The 19276-nt window shown below is 57.8% G+C and overlaps 4 protein-coding genes across 7 annotated transcripts; 2 read left to right on the top strand and 2 right to left on the bottom strand.

Annotated features, from left to right (window-relative positions):
• The first annotated feature begins 249 nt into the window (after positions 1-249).
• Positions 250-8398, top strand: SLC37A4 (solute carrier family 37 member 4). Of its 4 annotated transcripts, XM_054087104.1 has the most exons (9): positions 253-473; positions 1149-1381; positions 2597-2840; positions 3854-4012; positions 4388-4473; positions 5414-5527; positions 5798-5863; positions 6868-7006; positions 7270-8395. In XM_054087104.1, exons 1-9 carry the CDS (start codon positions 326-328, stop codon positions 7434-7436), a joined length of 1356 nt encoding a protein of 451 aa, XP_053943079.1. In that variant the 5' UTR covers positions 253-325; the 3' UTR covers positions 7437-8395. The 4 variants fall into 4 exon arrangements, with proteins under 4 accessions (XP_053943081.1, XP_053943079.1, XP_053943082.1 ...); XM_054087106.1 differs by lacking the exon at positions 4388-4473 and having other exon boundaries at positions 250-473; positions 3854-4008; positions 7270-8398; XM_054087105.1 differs by lacking the exon at positions 5798-5863 and having other exon boundaries at positions 256-473; positions 7270-8389.
• Positions 8399-8634: 236 nt separating this feature from the next.
• On the bottom strand, positions 8635-10838 carry TRAPPC4 (trafficking protein particle complex subunit 4). The gene is made up of 5 exons (XM_054087108.1): positions 10630-10838; positions 9754-9928; positions 9568-9671; positions 9347-9473; positions 8635-8997 (listed from the first exon to the last, which is right to left on the bottom strand). The coding sequence occupies exons 1-5, from the start codon at positions 10802-10804 to the stop codon at positions 8919-8921; spliced, it is 660 nt and encodes a 219-aa protein (XP_053943083.1). The 5' UTR covers positions 10805-10838; the 3' UTR covers positions 8635-8918.
• Positions 10839-10868: 30 nt separating this feature from the next.
• Positions 10869-12900, top strand: RPS25 (ribosomal protein S25). Its single transcript, XM_009568639.2, has 5 exons — positions 10869-10932; positions 11424-11519; positions 11907-12090; positions 12465-12563; positions 12836-12900. The coding sequence occupies exons 1-4, from the start codon at positions 10930-10932 to the stop codon at positions 12557-12559; spliced, it is 378 nt and encodes a 125-aa protein (XP_009566934.1). The 5' UTR covers positions 10869-10929; the 3' UTR covers positions 12560-12563; positions 12836-12900.
• Positions 12901-13677: 777 nt separating this feature from the next.
• CENATAC (centrosomal AT-AC splicing factor) lies at positions 13678-17998 on the bottom strand. The gene is made up of 9 exons (XM_054086994.1): positions 17581-17998; positions 16131-16296; positions 15985-16047; positions 15782-15846; positions 15278-15383; positions 14946-14976; positions 14555-14638; positions 14324-14456; positions 13678-13882 (listed from the first exon to the last, which is right to left on the bottom strand). Exons 1-9 carry the CDS (start codon positions 17850-17852, stop codon positions 13837-13839), a joined length of 966 nt encoding a protein of 321 aa, XP_053942969.1. The 5' UTR covers positions 17853-17998; the 3' UTR covers positions 13678-13836.
• Positions 17999-19276: the final 1278 nt, after the last annotated feature.

The following is a 19276-nucleotide window of genomic DNA, read 5'->3' as shown; positions in this document are numbered from 1 at the left end:
CACCTGGTCCTGGGGGGTTATTAGAGGGGTCCTGGAGGCGGGGCGTGCTGCCCAATGGAAGCGGAGGGGCGGGGCCTGGGCGCGCCAGTCCAATGGGAACAAAGGGGGCGGGGCCTAGAAAGGGCCTGTGAACGCTGTCCAATCGGAGAGAGGGGGCGGGGCCTGAGCGCTTTGTCCAATGACAGTGAAGGGGCGGGGCCTGTGAGCGATGCCCAATAGCTCGACGGGGGCGTGGCCTGCGAGCGGTGCCCAATAGCTCGAGGGGGCGGGGCGGGGCGCTCCCGCCGTTCCGCCGGTGCCGCCGGTCCCGGGGCAGCGCGGCGCGATGGCGGCCGGCGGGTACGGGCGGCACCGCGCCATTATCTTCACGGCCATGTTCGTGGGGTACACTCTGTATTACTTCAACCGCAAGACCTTCTCCTTCGTCATGCCCGCCGTCATGGCCGAGGTGCCGCTGGGCAAGGACGAGCTGGGTGAGAAGGGGCCGCGGTTCTGTCCCCTCTCCTGCCCCCCCCCCGGGGCTCTGTCCCCTCTCCTGCTCCCCCCGGGGCTCTGTTCCCTTTCCTGCCCCCCCCCCCCCCCCGGGCTCTGTCCCCCCTTCTGTCCCCAGGTGTGCCCCCCGGGCCTCAGCTCTAACAGCTCTGCCTCAGCTCTGCCCCGTCTCTGCCCCTCCTGTTCCCTCTGCTGGGGCTCTGATGGCTCTCTTCACCCTGTCCCCCCTCTGTCCTGTCTGTGTCCCTTTCTCTGCCCTGGCTTTGTCCCCTTTGACCCGTCTCTGCCTCAGCTCTGTCCCAATTCTGTTCTCTTTGTTCCCTTCCTGTCCCCTCTCTGCTCCCCTTCTGCCTCGGCTCTGTTCCCCGGGGCTCTGTCCCCTCTTGTCCCAGCTCTGCCTCCCCTTCTGTCTCTAGCTCTATCCCCCCTGCCCCAGCTTTAACAGCTCTGCCTCAGCTCTGCCCCTCCTGTTCCCTCTGCCCTGGCTCTGGCAGCTCTCTTCCCCCTGTTCCCCCTCTGTCCTGTCTGTGTCCCCCTCTCTGCTCAGGTTCTGTCCTGATTCTGTCCTCTTTGTTCCCTTCCTGCCCCATCTCTGCCCCACCCCGCCCTGGCTCTGTCCCTTCTGCCCCAGCCCTGACAGCTCTGCCCCACTGCAGGTCTCATCACCAGCAGCCAATCCGCAGCCTACGCCATCAGCAAGTTTATCAGCGGCGTGCTGTCCGACCAGCTGAGCGCCCGCTTGCTCTTCTCCTCCGGGCTGCTGCTGGTGGGCCTCGTCAATGTGGGGTTCTCCTGGAGTTCCACCGTCACTGCCTTCGCCGGGCTCTGGTTCCTCAACGGGCTGGCGCAGGGGCTGGGCTGGCCGCCCTGCGGGAAGATTCTGCGCAAGGTAGGCCTTGGCCAGAGAAGGTGAGAATCCTGGCAGCGTGGTTACATCTTCTGTGCCCACCGCGTTGCCAGAGCACTCGCTCTGAATCTAGAGATGCTTCACTAATTCCTGACTCCGTCAAGCCAAAGAGGTCAAACCCTTGGTCAAACTGCTAGCTGTGCATTCTGCTGCCTGCAGAGCACATTCCTGCACACAAGGGTCTGCTTGTTCTAGCAAAGATTCTAAGAGTTCATTAGCCCTTGTGTTTTGCCATGATTCCAGCTCAGTTTGGTAAGTAATGTCTCCTGGTAGCAGATCCTCTTTGCTGTAAGAGACATCACTTGTCAGGATCCAGTGTTTTCAGCGTGCAGAGGTCTGCTCATCTCTCTGCCGTTGCAGCAAACTGGGCAAGGAGCGGTGAGCAGAGCTCCATTGGTGCGCTCAGAGAACTCTGGAAGTGCAAATTGTGGGTTCCTCAGGTAGAAAACCAGGTAACGTGTGGAGCAACAGCGTGAGCCAAGCCTCTGAGCTGTGGCTTTTTGGAGTTTGTGGCAATCTAAGTGGAAAAGACGGATTTCTGCTCTAGGGCAGAAGGAAAGGAGGTCAGTCAGGTGATAAAGATGCAAAATCCAGGGATGCACGTATTGCAGGCAAGGAGAGGTGGACAACCAGATCGCCCTCCTGCGAGGCACCTCACCTAGAGGCGAAAAAAAGGCTGTCTGGGGTAGCTGTGTGCACAGAAAGGATGGTCCCAAATAGTGGGAATGATGCACTCAGTGCTTTAGGAAGACGCTTGTAACCGCAGCACTCTGGCATTTTTGTGCCAATAGCCACCACCCAAGTGGTACTGGCTTCGAGTGTGTTGTGGGGCAGTGCCGATCGTGCTGATACTGCAGCATCGAGTCCTAAAGTTACCCCGTGCCTCCCAGCGTATTTGTTCACACTCCTGTGCCAGCAGACCTTTCCAGGAGGACGCTGTTCCTAGCGAATGAGTACGCGGAACCGCACGCTCCTAAATTTGCCTCTCCTGGCCCACGTCTTGGTTTCGCCGTCTGCACATGGAAATAACTCCGAGCTGGCTTGCGGCTGCAGCACCTGTCAGTGCTGGCAGAATGTTTGGGGTGCCATCTGGGTGTGAATTGCCCCAAACCGCAGCATGGGCCTCCACTGAGGGTTTCCAGGGGCAGCATCACTCTCCCTCTCAGCCCTCGTGCTGTTTTTCTTGTTGTTGCGCAGTGGTTTGAGCCTTCCCAGTTCGGGACCTGGTGGGCAATCCTGTCCACGAGCATGAACTTGGCCGGAGGCTTGGGCCCCATCGTCGCGGCACTCGTGTCTCTGCACTACGACTGGCGCATGACTCTCTCCTTCTCTGGCTTCACCTGCGTGGTTGTCTCCGTGGTTTGCCTCATCCTGATTAAAAACGAGCCGTCGGACGTCGGGCTGCCCAACATTGAACAAGGAGCGAAGAAAGGGAAGAAAGGTGAGCACGGGACTTTGCTGCCAAACGTGGGAGAAGGCACCGCTCCTACTCTCCGTGTTCTGGCACAAATGTGTTGCGCTTGGTGAACTGGAACCTGTCCTTCCCCCTTCCCAAAGTCCCTGCCTGGTGGGAGATGTGGAAGAGGCTGCTTCCAGCAGCTTTATTCGGATAAATGTTGAGCTGCACTGAAGTTGCAAATGGTACAAACCAAGTCCCAGGGTTATCCCGTGGAAAGGGGCTGGTGTGCAGACTTCTGAGGAAGAGCCCAAAGCATTGCCCGCCTCTGCGCTGCTGGTGATGCTCAGGGCTGGCTGTTCCATCTCCACACCTTTAATATCTCCCTGCTAGCAGTGCCACGCTTTTCTTGGGGCTTTATTTGCTTAGAGCATGAGCCGAGTCTCCTGGGGGACTGCAGAGAGAGGAGAAATCCCATGGCAGGGGATGCTTCCCTAAGCCTGACCTCCTCTCCTCTGTGTTACCAGAGTAGCTCTCCCATCACCCCACCGTGGGTTCTCGTGACCCCTGGCTCGTGGTGGACTCTGCTCAGTGTTTTCTGTCCTATCTCAGGCCATCTGGTGAGTAAATGTTTGTTCAGAGCACTGGGAATAAAGGTAGCACCTGAAAGTCAGCGTTGTCGGGCTGCCTAGTAGCGCTCACAGAGCTTAAAAGCATTAGACCATCATCAGGAGAAGCAGAGCATTTTTTTAACATCTTTGTGAAGGTTTTATTGGTGATCACAACACAGAAAGTGACGAGAAGTAGTGTTTTGATTGTTCTTTTGAAATCTTTAATGAATGTGGAATAAATTGATGGAACAGATTCTGAAATCCCAGCAAACTCAGAACAAGGGGGAGGTAAAGCTGATTGCTGCCAGTAGCTATGGATATCGTCTTCTGCGAGGGTGTCCTTACGCACGGCTCCTGCTTGCAGATGTGCCTGTCATGCCGCTGAGTTGGTGTGGGTCAGCAGCTGCACTCCTGCAGGAGCAATGTCCTTCCTGCTCTTCTTTACAGGTTCCTCCAGTGACAACAGCACTTTGACGGAGCTGCTGCTCTCACCGTACCTCTGGGTGCTGTCAACGGGCTACCTGGTTGTTTTTGGGGTGAAAACGTGCTGCACCGACTGGGGACAGCTCTTCCTGATCCAGGAGAGGGGACAATCCATGCTCGTGGGTAAAACACAAAGCTCTATTTCCAAGCGTGGCTGTAGCGTGGGTGTTGTGGCAAAGAGCTGGACTGGAGCAGCAACAGGACACTGACACTTGAGGGACTGGTTTGCTTACCTCCTGCCTGCCTGTTTAGACACGTTATTGAAATAGCTCACTGACAAAGTTCCTGCGTGCTCCAAATATACTGGTGCTGTTGTGTGCCAGACTCTCCTGGGACTGCCGTACGGGCATTCCTGCACGAGGATGAGCTGGAGGGTCTCATCCAGCCGCCCTGAGCTCCCAATGAGCTTGACAGCAGCTGAGCTTGGTCAAACACAAGCCGCAGGTTTGCTGTCATGACAAAGCTGACGGCCTATTCTTTGCTTCACCTATGTTCTAGGTAGCTCCTACATGAGCGCCTTGGAGATCGGGGGTCTGGTGGGAAGCATTGCTGCTGGGTACCTTTCTGACAGAGCTGTAGCGAGAGTGAGTACCCTGGGCCTTCCAGAGTGCTGGACATTGACACAGCCAAAACTGGGGCTGCTTCCGAGTGTTCACATTTGATCTTGGCTTCCTGCAGGAGTTCTTGGAGATTATTTTCCCCCCTCCCCGCACCCAGTCACTGCACCAGCAGTGGAGCAGAGTGTTCCCCTCGTTTGTGTTGCTCGAGAGATTTAGGATCCCCAGAATGCAGAGTGGGGAGCTGCCGCCTTGCGCTAGAGAACAGCCGTTCTCCGTACTGCACTTCTTTCTTCTCAAGCTCTTCCTTGGGCTGCAGCTGTGTCTGAGCTAACCCTCCTTTGGATCAGGACTTGTGGAAATCAGACCATTCTCGATCAACTCATCTCTATCCCTTCATGTCGAGGCAGGGTGGGAGGGACACGACCCGTCTGAGCAGTTTAACGAAGTGCTCAGCCAGGTGGTACGGCTGCGAGAGGGGCCCATACTCAGCTCTGCCATGTGCGAGAGGAAAATGCAGAACGCCCTGGGAGGTGCTGGGACATCCGTGTGATGATGTTAGGGACTGCGATGTTTCTGTCAGGTTTAAGACACTTGATCTGTTTGATGTGTCGGCTCTGCTGCACTCTTCAGGTCTCTGTGTCAAAAGGAATCCGCCTGTTGGCAGTTGTCTCTGGCCACGAAAACCCCACATTGGGATCCAGTGGTGGGATCTGAAGCCAAATCCAGGGTGGAATTGGGTGCTGTTGATAACGGAGCAGTGTCTTTTATCACTAGGAGCTGTTGGCTCAGTGCAGTTGGGCTGCGCCAGTCCTTAAAACCCAACCAGAAGCCTCGTTACAAGGTGCGCTGCTGCTGCGCATCTGTGCTTCTGCCTGGGCTGTGTGGAGAGCCTTGATGATGGCAAGGATAAAAGGGAAGGAGTCCTCCCACTTTCTAATCCTCTGTTTCCCTTCCTGTTTCCCAGGTGGGTCTGTCAAGCTACGGGAATCCTCGGCACGCGCTGCTGCTCTCCATGATGGCCGGGATGTGTGTCTCCATGTTTCTTTTCCGCGTCACGGTCACAGGCGATTCTCCCAAGGTAATTCTGCGTTGGTAGCTGATCAGTGGTTGTAGGGGCAACCCTGGAATGGTGAGGAGTGTGACAGTTCTGTCACCCTTCCCCAGAGCTATCGGTGTGCGTTCTCTGTGCCGGTGCGACGGAGGAACGGGCCGAGCCTGGCTGGGCCTCCTTCTGCCGCTGGTGTCAAGTCGGGGAGCTGACATCACTGGCTGCTGCCCAGACGTGACTCCTGCCCGCGCGATTGCTGAGTAAACACAACTTCTTTTCTCCTTTTTCCTTCTTCTCCAGGAAAATCCCTTCTGGACTGTAGCCTTCCAGCCTCTTGCTGCTCTTACAGGCCTAAAAGAACACGAGGTTTCTGCTTTGCATTCTTTCTCCCTCTGCCTGTCTCTGCTTTGGCTGATCTGCCTCTTTCCTCTCCTGGAGGTTGGTTAGCACTGCAGAACTTAGAACCAGGGCTTTGAGAAGAGATTACTGTAAGTTCTGTCAAAGAAACCTTTTCTTATAGTCGTTTGATTGCACTAACTGGCTTCAAAGAGTCCGAATATAAAACGTTTGAGTGCTTATATCGAACCTTCTGAGGACGTTTGCTCATCAGGTAAAACGTAGCCAGTTAAGGGGTCCTGTGAGCAAGGGCAGGAGCACTGATTCTGCTCCCACAGGCACCTTCCTGCTTAATTTTTGGAGAGTGTCCTACCTCTCTGTTTCTGTTTCCCATCTGGAAAATAAGATGGCACTTACATCCTCCTGGGCATCTTGAAATGGTGTTTATGGTTCAAAAAGCATGCTGACCTCTGGAGGTGGTCAGGTTGCTTATCCTGTGCTGTCCTTTCCAAGCGACTGATAAATTCTGAGCCAGGTGGTTTTCCTAGAGCGTGAGCTAACACCGATGTTCCAGCTGTGGGGTTTTTGGTTTGTCTCTGTGTTTGTTCAGTAACAGAGATTACTGGATTGCAGCTTCCTGCAAACAAACACACCCCACTCAGCCGCTTGCATCTGAAAAGAGAAAAGCTTTCAGTTGCATTTCCAGGATCATTTTAAAGAGTAACTCGATTCACAGCTCTCCCTGTGATTTCACAGGCTCGCTGCTGATCTCTGTGATGCTCTGGTTCACTCTTGCCAAGCGGCACGCATCGTGTCTGTGCTGTGGAGCTCTGGAGAGTGGGAGTTTGCTGGCCCACAAGGCAGAGCTGGGCCTGTTGCAGGCTGGAGCTCTGCTGTCCACAGTCCAGGGAGCTGCACTCAGCCCGAAATGTCACTCCCTTGAACCGTGCCTGGGCTCTGAGATCCGTCGGCAGCTGCTGATTGATGGGGTAACATGCACAGATCCGGTTTCTGATCCTGACTTCTTTTGACAGCTGTGGATCCTGACGCTGGGAGCTGTGTTTGGGTTCTGCTCCTACGGGCCCATCGCCCTCTTTGGGGTGATCGCCAATGAAAGCGCCCCCGCCAACCTCTGCGGCACCTCCCACGCCATAGTGGCCCTCATGGCCAACGGTGAGTAACGCCCGACTCCCTAGAAAACAAACAGAACCCGCGTGTGTTCCTGGTGACGTGTGGTCTAGCACCGGGATGCTGAGGGACTGACCTCGGGAAGCTGCCGGAGCAGCAAAGGTGATGGAGCTGGAAGCCTCAGGGGTGCTCCCTGCTGTACCAGGCAGGCTTTTGCCAGCCCTGAGGAACTTGTATGCATGCAAAGCCAGGGATTAGCAGCTAAAACGGAGGCGCTTGGGTGCTGCTAATGTCTGTGTTTCCGACAGTTGGAGGCTTCCTGGCAGGGCTGCCCTTCAGCACCATTGCCAAACACTACAGCTGGGCCACCGCCTTCTGGGTGGCCGAGATCACCTGCACCGGCAGCACCGTGGCTTTCTTCTTACTGCGGAACATCCGCACCAAGATGGGCCGCATTCCCCGGAAGGCGGACTGAGGATGAGCGGCTAGAGAAGGATGCTCCCGCGCTGATGTGAACGATGCTCGTGTTTGTGTAACTGGTAACCGAGTTCACTCTAAAACCTTCCCAGTATCTCGTCACGTACCCGAGGACACAAGGTTCCTGCTGCTTTTTCCCTCCAGATGTGATAATCCAGATAGTTTACAGTTGCCATGATTTTACTGCATCTCCTCTCACAGCGCTGCTGGCAAAGCAGGCCCGAATTTCTCTGTGGAAGTGTTCCGACAGTCCCGGTTTGCTTTGGTGCAAGCTCCCGGCGCACTCTTGGGCCTGGAGCAGGGACTGATGCTGGTGCCAGTTTGGCCTCACCGCTGGTTTGCTGTACCCGGGATTAGCTGTTGGGAGCCAGAGTGGTGTTCTGCTCCAGAGGAGCAGAATGCCGAGGCGGTGCTGTGGCGAGGCTCTCCGCAGCACTTAGCAATAGGCACGCTTCCAAGAAATCCTTGGTGCTCAGAGGAGCTCCTGAACTGGCCCTGCCTGGAGTGGTTTCTGTGCGCAGTGTTAATGATTTTCTAGGGAGGCCACCGCTGCTCAGGCAGCGCACGGCAAATCGGCCAGGAAAATGGGAGCCAGCAGTGGGAATTTTGACAGCAGCTGCCACCAGGGCCCATGAAAACCCGTGTTCTTGTGTTTTTCAGAACCAGATGCGTGCTCTGGGCTGTTTTCATTTAGCAGCTGCATCTCTCACAGCTGCAGCCAGGGCTTGGGCTCTGCCAGATCTGCCAGCAGCAGCCCTGGATCCGGCCCAGCGCTCTCTGCAATCTGCAAACTCAGGTTTTTAGCTGGGGTTTTGTTGAATTTTCTTGTTTTTCCCCAGAAGGATTTACTGGATTAGGGTCTGGGAGGAGGCAAAATCAGCTAACGGAGCAGCAGGTACTTTGCAGAACAGCTTGGTTGCAAGAGTAGGTAGCCAGCCTTAATTAAAACAATGAAAGTTAATTATATTTTGTACTTAATTAAAAGATCTACCTGTGAAATAAAAGCAGAGCAGCATCACACGGCTCTGGCTGTCTCATGGAGAAGGGTGTGTGCAGAAGCCCCCAAACCTGTTTCTCCTCCTGAGTAGCCCCTGCCTGCAGGAAACAAACAGCCTCCTCCTTAGGGATGTTTATTACCCCTACGCAGAACTCCCTGCACAGCCATCGGTCACAGCTGTGCAGGAAAACACGTCTGTACAGCCACAGAACCAACATCGAAGAACCAGCTGCGGCACAGCTGCACCCCATCCGTCTGTCCGTGCCCTGAGGCAGGGCAGCCGCAGCGTGGAATGAGCCGCTCCGGCCCACATCGATGGTCAGAGCGAGGTGGAGTGAAGTAAACCTCAACAAAGGGGGTAGCGGTATCTTGGGAGAGAAGGAAGCGAGTTCGGGGGATAGGGAGGCTCTGCTGTGGAGAGCGCTCAGGCAGAGGCCGGTGGGGAACAGAGAGGCTGAGTCTGTGCAGCCGGTGAGGTTTCCTCTATGATCCCGGTCCGAAGGGTCCCGCTTTCTCTGCAGCCTCCAGAGCGAGTTTCAAGTTCTGGTCAAACAGCTCGCACCTGGAACAGTGAGAAAAGAGGAGGGGGTGACTTTCCCTACAGACCAGGCTCATGAGGACAGGATCTCTGCATCCTTCAAGGAGAGATTCTGTAAGTCACGAGGCAGCAGTCAGGTATTGGCTGTTAGTGGGAGTCCAGCTTTCTGCATGATCATGTTAGGACAGCAGGGATGGTGCCAGGGAAGAGCAGCTCCCACTTCCCTGCACAGCAGTGCCAGGACAAGCCCGTGTCCGTGTCCCGTCCACAGCAGAGTGCAGTGCCTTCCCCCTCCACTGCTTGCCTCAAGGGCTGCCGGCACAGGCAGAATGTGAGGAGAGGCTGCAGAATTCAATGTGGGCTTCTCCCTTACCTGATCGGCATCTCCAGGGAGTAGAAAGGGTTCTTCAGGGCAAAGTCGGAGTAGATCTCATAGATCTTGCGGAGCAGGGCATCTATCCCCGCCTGCCTCGGGTCAGCCAGCACCATGAATTTGATCCCTGAAGCCACAACGACAGAGACGTGAGGCAGCCTGAGCTCCGAAACAGACCCGGCAGAGCCCAGCGGTACCAGCGGCACCGAGCTGGCCGGTACCTGTCAGCGTCTGGAAGCAGTGCAGCTTGAAGGTGTCTGTCTCCAGCATCTCGATCCCGGAGCTCCCCACTTCGGGGGACAGCTGCGAGCCAATGGCAAAGAGCCTGTGGGGAGACATCCCTCAGCACCCTGCCACCCTCACCCTGGCCCTGCCATTCTGCCCAGTCCCATCCTGCCCCAGCTCACGAGTGGAACATGGAGGCCAGCATCAGCTTCTCGTTGGAGGAGAGGCGGTGGCGGCCGAAGCGGATGGACACGGGGTAGTTGGCGGGATTGCTCAGGTACTCCATCACGTCCTTCCCATCTGCCGTCAAGCGCCCGTTCACCTCGGCGCCATTGATGGCCAGCACAGCGTGGCCCACTGCGGGGACAGAGAGGCATCAGTCATCCTGTCAGTTTTTCTGTCTGTTGGCCCATCCTGTCGGTTAGTCTGTCTGTCTGTCTCTCCCTCTGCCGCTCAGTCCGTGTGCCCCACCTCACCATGGATGCCTGCTCGTCTGTCAGTTATTCTGTCAGTTCATGTGCCCAGCCTTACTGCAGATGCCTGTCTGTCCATCACTCTGTCTGTCAGCCATTTAACCTATTCGTCAGTCTGTCTGTTCCTCTGTCTGTGCCCCCCTCACCACGGAAGCCTGTCCCTCTGTCTGTCTGTGCCCCCCTCACCCCGGAAGCCTGTCCCTCTGTCTGTCCGTCCATGCCCCATCACCATGGATGTGTCTCTGTTTGTCTGTCCCTCTGTCCGTCCGCCCATGCCCCTCTCACCGCAGAAGCCTGTTCCTCTGTCCATCTGTCCGTGCCCTTCTCACCACGGACGCCTGTCCCTCTGTCTGTCCATGCTCCTCTCACTGCAGAAGCCTGTCTGTCTGTCCGTGCCCCCTCACCACGGAAGCCTGTCCCTCTTGTCTGTCTGTCCGTGCTCCCTCACCGCGGAAGCCTGTCCCTCTGTCTGTCCCTCTGTCCATTCCCCCTCACCGCGGAAGCCTGTCCCTCTGTCTGTCTGTCCGTGCTCCCTCACCGCGGAAGCCTGTCCCTCTGTCTGTCCCTCTGTCCATTCCCCCTCACCGCGGATGCCGTCGCGCTGCCCGAAGGCCACCACCACTCGCTCATCGTGCGGGCGCAGGACGAGGTCGAGCGGGAAGCTGAAGGTCTTCTCGGTGTCGGCGCGGGGCGCGTGATGGTCCAGCTGGTAGATGAGCCCGCCCGCCTTGTTCACCACATAGACGCTGAAGATCGCCATGGCGCCCGCCCCGCCCCGGAAGTGGCGGCAGGTCCTCGACTCGGAAGTGACGCAAGTGAACGGTAGTTCCGGCCGCCCCAGGCTTGGCACTTCCTTTCCCGGCCGCCATCTTGGGGAGCAGCAGCATGGTGAGCGCGGGGCCGGGGCCGCGGGGGTTCGGGAGGCGCCGAGAGGGCCCGAGGAGGGCTCGAGGCGCTCGGGACGGGCTGGGGAGGGCAGGAGGGACCCGGTGATGTCGGGGAGCCGGGGATGGGCTCAGGGAGGTAGGAGGGATCCGGTGATCTCGGGGAGGCGGAGGCGGCCCCGGGGAGGGAAGAGGGACGCGGTGATCTCGGGGAGCCGGGGGCGGGCCTGGGGGGGCAGGAGGCACGCGGTGATGTCGGGGAGCTGGGGGAGGCAGGAGGGATCGGTGATGTCGGGGAGCTGGGGGCGGGCCCGGGGGGGGCAGGAAGTCCTGGGGAGCGCTCGGGGAACCGGGCATGGGTCCGGGGGGAGCAGGAGGGACTCGGTGATCCCGAGAGAACGCGAGAGATTCGGGCAGCCGAGAGGGTCACACGGAGCTTGGGGAGCTCTCTCTGCGCCCCCACCCCCCTGAGCGCTGCTCCCTCTCCTCCTGCAGCCGCCCAAAGACGACAAGAAGAAGAAGGACGCGGGCAAGTCCGCCAAAAAGGACAAGGACCCCGTGAACAAATCTGGTGGCAAAGCCAAGAAGAAGGTAGGGGCCAGGGGAAGCTCCGAGTCGCAGCGCTCCTGGGGCCCACCACGAGGGCCGGGTGGCTCGAAGGGGGCTGCAGGGCTAGGTGAGGCCGAGGAGCGGGGCTAGTGCCCATCGCGGTGTTAGGGAGCTGTTCACCATCTGGCAGCACGTTGTGGATGACCATGTTAAACTTAAGTAGCGAATGGCTTTTCTCCTTCTTTTGGAGACACTGTGGTGTCTTCTGTAATGCGTACCTTTACGAAGGTGGTTCTGTGCATTCCATTAGTCCTCAAAGCTGCAACACGATCCGGAGCTGTTGAATGGTGCAGTCCTGGGGCTCCCAATGCTCGATCTGTTGTTGCTGCTCAGGAAGAGGCTCAGTGGGGTTTTTTTTCTTTTGAGTAGAAGTGGTCCAAGGGGAAGGTGCGGGACAAGTTGAACAACCTCGTGCTGTTCGACAAAGCCACCTACGAGAAACTCTGCAAGGAGGTGCCCAACTATAAGCTCATTACGCCAGCAGTGGTCTCAGAGAGACTGAAGATCCGAGGTTCCCTGGCAAGGGCTGCACTCCAGGAGCTGCTCAGCAAAGGTGAGCACCCAGTACCAGAGAATGGGATCTTTTCTTTTCCTTGCTCGCTTGTAAGATTTCATGCCGCAACTGAAGCGTCCCAGCTGTGTGTGTGGTTAGCCACTGCCTTGGCTGGTGTTTCAGAAGTGCAGCATGGTATGGAGCACGTCTTGTGCTGTGTTCTGTGGCTTTGTTGCCGTAAGAAAATGCTGCCAGAAGAATGAGTTGTGACCCAACTGCAGCCAGACCCGTACAAAAAGCCTGGTGCAGTGTAGGGTGCCCCGGTATTCCCTATCACCTGTCATTCCATCTACTGCTTCTGAAGGGAGCACAGCGTCCGGGCGCACTCCAGCGTGTGTGCACGCACTCAGATATTTAATTTCCTTCTTTCATAGGTTTGATCAAGCTGGTGTCCAAGCACCGAGCCCAGGTGATCTACACCCGGAACACAAAGGGCGGGGATGCGCCTGCTGCCGGGGAGGACGCGTAGGGAGGTGAGATGGGAGCTCCAGGGAGGAGCGTGGTTGGGCTTTGTCAGGAGCCTGCGAATACCTCCACAGCGTTAGCAGCCCGCTCTCGCGTGGCCCATTTCTCCCGAATCACAGAGCAGCTTGCTCTTTTCAGTCCTTGTTCCACATCCAACAGGGATGCGGAACTTCCTTTGCACTGTGTTGCAGGGGGCTGGGACAAGGCAGAGCTCTCGGGCAGTTTGTTCTGGGCTGGCTGCTTTGACCCAGTTTTCTGATTTGGGAATTCTTCCTTGCAGGTTCTCCCGTGGCCTCACCAACACTGTGTCATATCTGGGTGCACAATAAAATGATTGGAATAGTTTTCTTTTCCAAGAACGAGTGTGTTTCGTTACCAGCAGTGGGTTCTGGTGCTGCCAGCCCAGCTTCTTTTATTCAGTGTTAATGCATGAACACGGATTTATAGCGCAGAAAGGGAAGGGGCTTTACAATCACTTGCAGCAGCCAGTGATGTCAAGCCATGTTTGGTTCTAGGAGGAGGGAAAGTGGAGCCCATTTCTTGTACTGTAGAGAGGGAAGGTATTGGTGTGGTGTGGTGTTTCCATTGTTTAAACTCCCTCTAATCCAGCCTCACCCCACATCTCTATGTGAGGCAACATACCCCACCAGGTTTATGTCTTGTGAGGAAGTAGGGATAAAAATTCATAGCCTTATGTGGAGCTGCTTTATTTAGATTAAAAGTAAGAATTGTCCAGAACAAAGCGTTTTAAGGCCTCCATTTTACTGGAGACTAATGAAAGTCATCTTTTAGAAGTCTTTTAGGTGAGACAGAACAAGTGGAAGAAATATAAACTAGAATGAAAATATCAGGCACGCAGCATCAGTCGTCCCCCGCATGCAAGGCGAGTTTCAGTTGCTCTAACAGATAATTTAAACCAAAACAAAGTTTATTTCTTAATTCTTTTCTTTAACGGGACATGCTGGACGCTGGCAGCATGGGCTGGGCTGGGCTGCCTGGCTATGGAGATGGAGCCCAGTCAGGAGCCCTTCAGAGCTCAGCCCTTCCGCAGGGGATGTCTGGACACGCTGCGTGTCCATTACTGAGATGGACCCATTGCAGATCTGCTGCCACACTCCACACTCCCTGCAGAATTGCAGTCAGTGCTGGGGCCCAGCTCACATCACGCTGCGCTTGCCCTGCCTCTCGGGGGATGTAACACCAGCATGGACGTGTTAAATAAGAGCAGTGGCCTTGGCAGAGTCACCTGTCCACAGTGGTCGGAGCTTCGTGTGCCTCTGATCACTGTTTTTTCTTCTTTTCCCCCGACTCTGTTCTAAACTGGTGCCTGAAAGAGAGTGCAAGAGGCAGAACACAACAGCCCTTAGAAAGGTGATGAGCGCTGCCTCACCCAGAGCGCTGTGCACAGTGCTCATCACCTCAGCTGTTGCTGTTCCCAGTTATCGCTGAGCTGCAGCAGCCCCTTTGGGTAGCAGAAACAGATTTCTGGCATATCAAAGGGTGCCAGCGGGACAGCAGGTGAGCCAGGCTCAGCGAGGCTGACACCTTCGTGTGCGCGGCTCTGCAGCCACAACCACGCTTCACCTTGCAATTCCAGAGCAAGAGCTGGGCTCTGCCTGGACTGGGCACTGTGTGGCATAACCCTTGTGTGCAGTGAGACAGTTCCTCATGCTTTGTGCTTCTGCAAAGCCTACTCTGTGAGTGGCTTGGCTGGAAGGAAGCTGCACACCCTCTGCTCAGCCTCAGTCTGTCCCACTCTGAATCCTACCTGGACTGCCATCTCCTGCCGTGATTCCAGACCCGCCCGAAGGAGGGGAGCCAGTTCTCGCCAGTCTGAGAAGTGTGGTCAAAGTTGGCCCCAACGCGCTCTGGTGGAAGCTTTCTCAACTTCTGCTTCTCCTCTAAAATGCATTTTGTTAGCAAGAGGGGTTCAACCAAATCCCTTTTGGCTCATCAGAGTGGGAGTATGGGGTTAAGAGAGAGTACACGGGCTGCTCACTTTGCCTGAGAAACTCCTCGTAGGAAGGTCCGATTTCTTGTTTACTCCCATCCTCTTCCTCTGTTAGCCATGGAGGTTTTGCTCCTGGAAATCACAGGGAAAATGGCTTTAGCCCTGGAAGTTATCCTGACCTGGAGACAGGAAGCAGCGTCCCCTCCTCCCTGACCTTGCCACCCTCCCTCCCCAGCAGACTCTGCAGGCTAAGCAGATCTCCCACAGCAGCCAAACAAACTGTCCTAACACAGGGGCGTTTTCTCCTCCTCTGGAATGTCGGATACCAGGGGAGTGAGCACCCTGTGTTATGCTCCAAAACTGCTTCCTGTTATCCCGATTAGGTTTGCAAGCCAAGGGTTTCTAGTGGGGCAGTGACCAACCCGTCGCCATTAATTACCTGTGTGAACATTTCCTTGCCCCTCTGCTTCCTGTTAACAGAAACACGGAACACTGATGGGGAATTGCTGCTTTAAAAAGCATCCCTCCGCGTGCTCCCTCCCAGCACCGAGTTCTGGTTCAGAAAGACAAAGGAGGCTCTCCTCCACTTTCTTTGAGGAGTGTTTGCTAATGACACACAAGTTAACACCCACCAGCTGACTGAAACTCAGCTAGTTGGACATCTGACTCTGCAACGCTGCCTTTCCAGCAGTGCCTTGTTTTGCTTTGTAACGCATGTGCTATGTAACCTGCAGTTAAACTGAGGTCCCACTTGTTAGTGACCGCCCCTACCTGGTGCCCAATGAAGGTCAGTGGCTGTCCGGGCTCCATCCAGTTTAGGTCAGGTCCTGCCTGCATCCCACTTGGGCCAGGCTGCTCCACATCCAGAGAGGAGTTGCTGGAAGAGAGAGGCCCGGAGGCAGGCCGAGAGGGGAGTGATGGTTGAAGCCAGGTAGGACACGATTGGCCAGAGAGTTCTAGAGCTGGATTTTTGTTTGGAGAGCTTTGCCCGAGAGAGGAAAAGAAGCACTCTTGGGGCACAACAGTGTTAAACGTGTTAGATATCGCTGTGCTTGTTCCGTACGGCTGTTGGTGCTCATCCACGAGTGTGTGGACAGGAGAGCAACCATTCTGCACCCATGGTGCTTACCACAGCCTAGGTAAAAGCCCCTGAAAGGCCACAGTGAGTGTGATATCCCGAGGATGATGGTGTCGCCTTCAGCACGGCAGCAGTGAGTGTGAGGCTGCTGCTGTAGCATAGTCTGGTGTGTGGAGCCAGGAGGGGATGGTGCTTACCTGTGGGGTCCTGCCGGGGGTCTGCAAGCGGAAGGTCCTTCGCAAAGCTCTGGCTCTGCTGGCAGCTGAGCACCGTTCAGGAAAAAGGAATAGTATTCCCATTGCTGAGCAGAGACCCCACCACCCCCCGCCCTTCCCGTGTGCTCCCAGTGCCGTGGGGCTGTGTCCTCTGTCGCAGCCAGGGCAGGATACGACTCACTGACCTGGAGCGCATCCCGCACCGTCTCCCGCTGCCGGCGCTCAGCTTCCCGGATCTCAGCCGCCATCTGCAAAGAGAGCGTGCATGAGGCTGTGCCTGGTGCAGGGCCCAGATCGGCGTGGGCTGCTGGTGTGGAGGCTCTGGGGTTACCTGGCGGATGCGCTCCTCCTCCTGCTGCCGGTGCGTGGTCACCGCCTGCTCCAGGGCCTGGGCAAAGCGCTCATACTCCTCGGCCGACACCAGGCACAGCTCCCGCTCTGCTGCCTCTACACGGTTTTCCCTCCAGAACCGCACTGCCTCCCGCCGGTGCTCGGGCCTGCGGGGCTCCCGGGAGTTGGTCCTGGTACCCCCAATACTGGTGCCAGTGCCCATCTGCCCACCACTCCCCACAGCAACCCAACCCGAGGCCAGAGCAGCCTGTCCTGCCCCCTGTCCTGGTGATGGTGGAGCCCATCCTGCCTGTTCTGGTCGTCCCGGTATCCCTTCATCCCAGTGCTGGAGGAGCCCATCTTGCTGATACCAGTCCGGTACCCCCTGTCCTGCTGGCCCTGGTCCCTGCCCGGCCAGGTGACAGTACCCATGGTGTCCCAGTGGTCCCGGTACCTCCTGTCCTGGTGTCCCTACACCCCGCCAGGTGCCCCGTTCCTGTCCCTGTTCACACCCTGCCAAATGCCGCAGCCCCTCCTGCTCCCGTTCGCACCCTGCCAGGTGCCCTGGACCCCCTTCACCCCGCCGGGTGTCCCTGTTCCCATCCCCCCTCACCTCTCCTGGTATCCCCATCTCCCCTCACCTGTCCCATTTCCCCCTCTCATCCCTCCTGGTGCCCACTCACCCCTCCCCGTGCCCCGTTCCCATCTCCCCTCACCCCTTCTGGTGTCCCCGGTCCCCGTTCCTGTCCCCCTTCACCCCTCCCGCTGTCCCGTCACCGCTCACCCCACCGGGTGCCCCATTCCCATTCCCATCTCACCCCTCCCGTTCCCCTCTCACCTCTCCAAGTGCCCCCTTCCCCCCGGTGCCCCGGTCCCTCCTCACCCTCCCGGTCCCACCTTCCCCCTCCCGGTGTCCTGTTCCCCTCTCACTCCTCCCGGTGCCCCCTCCCTTCCCCCGCTCCCGGTGTCCCGGTTCCTCCCTCCCCCTCCCGGTGCTCTGTTCTTATCCTCACCTCACCCCTCCCATTCCTCTCTCACCCCTCCCGGTCCCCCCTCCGCCCTCCCGGTGCCCCGTTCCCGTCCTCATCTCACCCCTCCCGTTTCCTTACACCCCCGCCGGTGCCCCGTTCCCCTCTCACCCCTCCCGATGTCCCGTTCCCCTCTGCCCCCTTCCGGTACCCCCTCCCTTCCTCCCCTCCCGGTGTCCCGGTTCCTCCTTCCTCCCTCCCAGTGCCCCGTTCCGGTCCTCATCTCACCCCTCCCGTTCCCTTACCCCCCCCTCCCGGTGTCCCGCTCCCTTCCCCCCCTTCCAAGTGTCCCGGTTCCTCCCTCACCCTTCCCGGTGCCCCGTTCCTGTTCACCTCACCCTTCCCGTTCCCTCTCCCCCCCGCCCCGGTGTCCCAGTCTTCCCTCCGCCCCCCCGGTGCCCCGGTGCCCGGTTCCCCGCTCACCCCGCCAGGTGCCGCAGCAGCGCGGCTCGGGGCAGGGCGAGGTCCCCGCAGCGCCCGTCTCTCCGCACGCCCCGCTCGCAGCAGGGGCACCAGACGCGCCTCTCGCTCTCGGCGGGGTCCAAGGGCCGCACCGCTCCGCTCGCCGCCGCCTCCACCTCCTCCCGCAGCCTCCGCAGCGCCTCCCGCAGCCGCCGCCGGTGCCCCGCGCCGTACCGGTGCCTCCGGCCCTCGAACGACGAGCGGCGGCACAGCGAGCAGTAGTGCACGGCCATGGCCCAGCGGCGCACGCGCAACCGGAAGCGCTCCGGTCCCCGTGCTCCGAGGCTTCCCCCGGCTCCGGAGAGAGCGGCACGGGGGGCCCGAGGGAGCGCGCCCCGGTGGCCCCGAGAGCCTCACCGTGGTCCCTCTCGGACAGACGCGCCCCCGGTGCTGCTCCCGGTGCTGTTCCGGGTGCTGTCCCCGGTGGTGCCCCTGGTGCTGTTCCCGGTGGTGCCTCCGGTGCTGCCCCCGGTGCTATACCCGGTGCTGCTCCTGGTGTTATTCCCGGTGCTATTCCCGGTGCTGCTCCCGGTGCTGCTCCCAGTGGGACCAACAGCCTGGGGGGTGAACCCGAGCCCCGGGAGAGTCACTTCTCACTCATCCCAGAGTCACCAGGTTGGTCTTTTCCAGCCTGGTGATGCTGTGATCCTGTTGGAGATGTGCTGGAGGGTTGGGAGGTGTCCACCAGGGCTCAGGGCTGCTCAGGTCCTGTTCAATGTCTTTATCAATGACCTGGATGAGGGGATGAGTGCCCCCTTAGCGAGTTTGCAGATGACACTAAGCTGAGTGGAAGTGTGGATCTGCTGGAGGGTAGGGAGGCTCTGCAAAGGGATCCGAACAGGCTGGACTGCTGGGCCGAGACCAATGGGATGAGGTTTAACAAGGCCAAATGCAGGGTCCTGCACTTGGGGCACAACAACCCTATGCAGCTACAGACTGGGGGAAGAGTGGCTGGAGAGCTGCATGGAGGAGAAGGACCTGGGGGTGGACATGAGCCAGCGATGGCCCAGGTGGCCAATGGCATCGTGGCTTGGATCAGAAACAGCATGGCCAGTAGGGCCAAGGAAGTGATTCTGCCCCTGGACTCGGCACTGGTGAGGCCGCACCTCGAATCCTGTGCTCAGTTCTGGGCTCCTCGCTGCAAGAAGGATATTGAGGCTCTGGAGCATGTCCAGAGAAGAGCAACGAAGCTGGTGAGGGGCTGGAGAACAAGTCTTACGAGGATCAGCTGAGGGACCTGGGGTTGTTCAGACTTGAGGAGGCTGAGGGGAGAACTCATTGCTCTCTACAACTGCCTGAAAGGAGGTTGTAGAGAGGAGGGAGCTGAGCTCTTCTCCCAAGTGACAGGGGACAGGACAAGGGGGAACGGCCTCAAGGTGCACCAGGGGAGGTTCAGGCTGGTTGATAGGAATGGTTGGACCCGATGATCCAAGAGGTCTTTTCCAACTGAGTGATTCTATGATTATATGAAAAGACCTCTTGAATCATCGAGTTCAACCATCCCTATCTGCCACTAAACCATGTCCCTGAGCCCCTCGTCTACACGTCTTTCAAATGAGGACTCCACCACCTCCCTGGGCAGCCTCTGCCAGTGCCCGATGACCCTTTCTGTGAAAAATTTTTCCTGAAAAAATCAGTTCCTCATGGTGCCAGGAGC

Source organism: Cuculus canorus, chromosome 23, assembly GCF_017976375.1.
Source record: "Cuculus canorus isolate bCucCan1 chromosome 23, bCucCan1.pri, whole genome shotgun sequence".
In the NCBI taxonomy this organism is placed as follows: Eukaryota; Metazoa; Chordata; class Aves; order Cuculiformes; family Cuculidae; genus Cuculus; species Cuculus canorus.
The sequence above is the reverse complement of the archived record's forward strand: the minus strand, read 5'-3'. Positions and strand labels throughout refer to the sequence as shown.